Consider the following 5256-nt stretch of genomic DNA (forward strand, 5'->3'; position numbering starts at 1 on the left):
ACAGTTGAAGTGATTAATTAATTGTCTTAAGTTTTAGAAAAGTTGTTCCTTTTGTTTTTTGGTCATTATAAATTATTTCAGTCCTTAAAAATAATCACCGTGATTTAACTTCTAATACAGTAGTTTCTGATAAAAACCTGGTGTCTACAGTGCTTAACTTAAGAAATATTTTTCAGTTTCAATCATACCTGGCCTCTCAGTGACATTTCATTTTGATAACCTACAACTCCCTTCATTACTCAACTTCACTGAGGTGTAACTTGCCTCATTTAATCTCTACCATGATCAAGATATAAGATACATCCAGAACTCTAAAGAATTCCATTCTGACCCTTTAGTGTCAATTTTCGCCCCCTCCCTCCCAGCTCCAGAGAAGCATTAATGTCTTTTATTTCATGATCGTTTTCTCTTTTTCTTTGAATTTTGTGTTTTGTCATTGCCTTCTTTCATTTTCTTGTGAAGTGAAGAAGTGAAAGTCACTCAGTCATGTCTGACTCTTTGAAACCCCATGGACTATACCTCCATTTTTTTTTTTTTTTTTTTGGCAACCAAATTTTTTTATTGTTGCTCTTTAACTGTCACATGAAGGCTGTGTCCAACTGCAACAGCCCGCTCGCTTCAGAAGCCCCCAGGGCCGCCTGGCACAACTGCAGTGTGTCTGCAAGGGCCAGCGGCTGGGATGTCTCGATGATGGCAATGGTCTCCCCGAGCTCGGTGCACACGATAGTCTGCTGAGGCTCAGGGGGTGGGGGCGGGGCAGGAGGGGCCGACCGGGGAGGCTGCAGTGTCAGGGTCCGTGCCTGGGCGTGGACCCGCTGATGCAGTCGCAGGCCTGCCATGGCGCGGAACCAGCGGCCACAAGTCCCACAATAGTAGGGGCTCTTGTTGTAGAGTCCAGTGATGGGAAGGCGAGGCGCGCGGGCAAACGCCACCGGCCGCAGGTGCAGTCTCCGGGGCTGCTGCAGGTTGGAGCTCTGTGTGAAGCGCTTGCCACAATCCAGGCACTGGTAGGGACGCACACCTGTGTGGGTCAGCTGGTGGCGACTGAGGTTGGCCAGAGAAGCGAAAGTCTTGCCACAGGCATGGCACTGGAAGGGCCTCTCGCCTGTGTGCGTCCGGAGATGGTTGCGCATGTGGACCAGCTTCTTAAAGCCCTTGCCACAGACGCCGCAACGGTGCCGCCGCTCAGGGGGCCCGTGGACGGCGCGCCGGTGCCGGGAGAGCCGGGAGGCTGAGGCAAAGGGCTTGGGGCACTGCGGGCAGGGCAGCTGGGCGGGTGGGGTGGGAGGGGCCGGGGGGGGGAGGTGTGGGCTCGGCTGGAGCCAGGGAGGCCACCGCAGATGCTACCGTGGGTGGTGCTGCGGAGGGGGGTGCCCCACTCTTGCCGGCGTGCGTGCGCCGATGGTAGAGAAACTTGGTCATGCTGCTGAATGTTTTGCCACAGCGGCAGCGATGCTGTGGGTTGGCAGTGTGGGCCCGCCGACGGGCCACCAAAGTGAGCTCCGTGCCGAAGCCGCGGCCGCAGTCCACGCAGAGGTAGCGGGCTTCACCGCGGTGCAGCCGCAGGTGCTGCTCCAAGGAGGCTGCTTTCTTGAAGACCTTGGAGCAGGTCGTACACTCGTGGGTACCACCCACGTGCGCCCGCCCATGAGCCAGAAGCCGGTTTGCAGAGCTGAAGCTGCGCTGGCACTGGCTGCAGTAGAAGGAGTGAGCTGCTGAGGCCGGGCCGTGGGATGCCCGCCGATGTCGCCGGCGTGTCCCTGCTGAGGTACAGTGTGGGGGACCATCCCCACTGCCCTGGGCCTGGCCAGCTGCAGACTGGTCACCTCCCTTTGCATCGTCGCCAACCTCGGCTGCTGCCTCCTCTTCCTCTGTCTCTTCATTGTCATCTTCATCCTCTTCCTCCTCGTCCTCTAGCCCATTGTGCTCTTCTTTCTCTAGAGAGTCAAAGTGATGCTCCAAGAACTCCTCGGGGGTGGTACAGAGGGTAGAACACCCGCGGCACTCGTAGGGCTCCATCTTGACTTCGGGTGGAGCAGGGGTGGAGGTGGTGGTGTGACGGGAGGCAGAGGGGGTGGCACCAGAGGTTTAGCTGCTGCAGTAGAAAGGTGCTGGGCCTTGCGGTGAGCCACCCACAGCTCAGGTGAGGGGAACAGCTCCTGGCAGTCTCCACACTGGTACTGGATCTGGCTTGCAGACTCCCGCAGGTGGGCGTCTTGGTGAGCAAGGAGCTCCCTGGGGGAGAGGATGAGCTGGCTGCACTCGCAGCACTGGAAAGGCCCTTCCTCAATGCCTGGCAGCAGCTCTGGCTCCAGGCCAGTGTCCTGGGTGGTCAGTGCCTCCTCCTCTGTGACAGTGGGCACGTGCTGCTCCTGGTGTGAGAGGACGTCTTCCAGTGTGTTGTAGAGGTTGCCACATTCAGAGCACATGAACTGGAAGAAGAGGGAGGAGGCAAGGGCCTCCCCAGGTGTCATCTCAGTCAGCTCCGCTGACATCTCCATCTTCTCCCCTAATATCGGTGCTGACATCTCCACTACCCTTGGCAACATTTGTGTAGGCATCTCAGCTACCTCAGCCACTTCAGCCACCACCTCTGCCATTGTGCTGAAGGCAGCGCCAGTCTCTACCAACTAGCAGGTCTGGATTCAATGTTTAAACCTCAGTCTTCAGTGGGCCCATGACTCTGTAGCTGAACTGCATCCCATGGCAGCCAGCCATCTCCTGCAGCCCCCGCCGCTCTTGACACAGACCCTCAGCTCCATAGGAATTCTCCAGGCCAGAATACTGGAGTGGGTAGCCTTTCCCTTCTCCAGGGGATCTTCCCAACCCAGAGACTGAACCCAGGTCTCCCGCATTGCAGGCAGATTCTTTACCAGCTGAGCCACAAGGGAATCCTTTGAGGACTACCCTGGTGGCTTAGACGGTAAAGTGTCTGCCTACAGTGCGGGAGACCTGCGTTCAATCCCTGGTTCGGGAAGAGGAAGAGGAAGATCTCCTGGAGAAGAAAATGGCAACCCACTCCAGTATTCTTGCCTGGAAAAATCCCATGGACAGAGAAGCCTGGTAAGCTACAGTCCATGGGGTCGCAAAGAGTCAGACAGGACTGAGCGACTTGACTTCCACTTTTTTTTTACTTCCCTGGTGGCTCAGATGGTAAAGCGTCTGCCTACAACACGGGAGACCTGGGTTCAATCCTGGGGTCGGGACGATCTCCTGGAGAAGAAAATGGCAACCCACTCCAGTATTCTTGCCTGGAAAATCCCATGGACAAAGGAGCCTGGTAGGCTACAATCCATGGGGTTGCAAAGAGTCGGACACGACTGAGCGACTTCACTTTCTTTCTTTCACTTTGTTTCATTTAGTGGTATGCTTTTAATGTTTTCTATATTATTGCATATTTCATTACTTTGTTACTTTTTATGACTGAGTAGTTTTCCATAGTGTTTAGCCATTCAGTAGTTGGGTGTTTGGGTAGTTTTCAATTTCTGGCTGCGATGATGCTTATAGAATATTTGTATACAAGTTTTTGTTTAGGTAGATGCTTTCATTTCTCTTGGTCAATATGTCTTTTTTGAAATAGTCTGTTTCTTTGCCTTTTATGGTTCTCTGATTTTGTCTGCTTCTTGCTTTGTCTTCTAATTTCATTGTTTTCTCCTCAGATATTATGTGCCAAAAGTCATCACATCCCAGTCTTAGGTCTTCTCTGATGTTTAAGCAGTTTCATCTTGGGTTTAATTATCTCTTCTATGCAATTAAGTCAGATTTATATCTTCATTCTAGAATTTCTAGGCATGGATCTATATATTTAACAGTCTGTTTGATATCACCCATTGGCCTTCTCTAAGACCTCTTAAAATCAGCATGTCTAGAAATTTTATGATTCTTCACTACATTAAACCTGGTTCCTTCCCAGTTTTTCCCCAAGCTATACAATTTAGATAACAATAAGTGATCTTTAACACTGTCTTTGTGTTAAAGAGATCAGCTTTTCTCAGGAGCATCTGAAATAATTTCCCCATGTCCAGCCATTGCTCCTTTCCAATTTTTTCTTCTCATAGCTGAGTGATCTCCTTTCAAAGCTCAAATCTGATTGTGCCAAATTCTCATTTTCCATTTTCTGCTTCAAGTGAATCATTGGCTTTAAAAAGTTTATATACTATGTACCAGATTCCTTAATATCTCATAAGGTTTTACATAGAGAAGACTCGTTTCGCAAGTTTCCTGTCTCACTTTTACCCAGTCGGCACACTGCCTTCTGTTAGTATCACAGACTTAACTTACTCCTCCATCCACTGAGCCTTTGTACCTTCTGTTCCCTCAGCTGAAACACTCAGATCTTTCTTCATCTGCTCCAAGCCTATTATTTTTTCTAATTTGAGCATGATTCACCACTTCTTAAGTTTTTTTAAATTGGAGAATAATTGCTTTACAATGTTATGCTGGTTTCTGCCATACAACAGTGTAAATCAGCCGTGAGTATCCATATGCCCCCTCCCTCTTGAACCTCCCTCCTATCCCCTGCCCCATCTCAACCCTCTAGGTTGTCACAGAACACCAGGTTGAGCTCCCTGTTTATACAGAAACTTCCCTCTAGCTATCTCTCTTACACATCGTAACGTATATGTTTCAATGCTACTCTCGAGTCATCCCACCCTCTCCTTCCCCCACTTTGTCCACCAAGCCTGTTCTCTATGTCTGCATCTCTGTTGCTGCCCTGCAAATAAGTTAATCAGTACCATTTTCTAGATTCCGTATATATGCATTTATATATGATATTTGTTTTTCTCTTTCTGACTTATGTCACTCTTTATGACAGGCTATAGGTTCATCTACCTCACTTGGAACTGACTCAAATGTGTTCCATTATATGACTGAGTAACACTCCACTGTATGTATGCATTGCATGAAGTTTTAATACATGTACCAGGAGCACTGACAGCTTCTTCGTGTACCTGTGGTATAACTGCAGCTGTTTGTGAAGTTGATAAATGTTTGTCTCTCTCTCAGATGAGTCCATAAGATCCGTGATGTTAGGGATCATGCATATTTATCTTCTCCTCTCATCTCACCGTGTATCAAATTTCCTGGCAGTTGTCAAGTACTTAATAAGATTTGTCTGAATGTGTAAATGGAATAGGTTTAATGGAGTTTGATGAATGTGGGAATATGAGAATGTGACTTTGAGGATTGCTTTATGGTTTAGGATATGGGGAAAGATAAGGAGTTGCCAAAGGAGACACATAATAGAGGAAGAAT

General features: G+C 49.2%; 1 protein-coding gene across 1 annotated transcript; it reads right to left on the bottom strand.

Moving 5' to 3' along the window:
- Window positions 1-569: 569 nt before the first annotated feature.
- LOC133072869 (zinc finger protein 526-like) lies at window positions 570-2736 on the bottom strand. Its single transcript, XM_061166399.1, is given in 3 exon segments — window positions 570-1289; window positions 1291-2039; window positions 2042-2736. Coding segments are annotated over 3 exon segments (2019 nt in total). The 5' UTR covers window positions 2601-2736; the 3' UTR covers window positions 570-578.
- Window positions 2737-5256: the final 2520 nt, after the last annotated feature.

The sequence above is a fragment of the Dama dama genome, chromosome 18 (genome assembly GCF_033118175.1).
Source record: "Dama dama isolate Ldn47 chromosome 18, ASM3311817v1, whole genome shotgun sequence".
Lineage (NCBI taxonomy): Eukaryota > Metazoa > Chordata > Mammalia > Artiodactyla > Cervidae > Dama > Dama dama.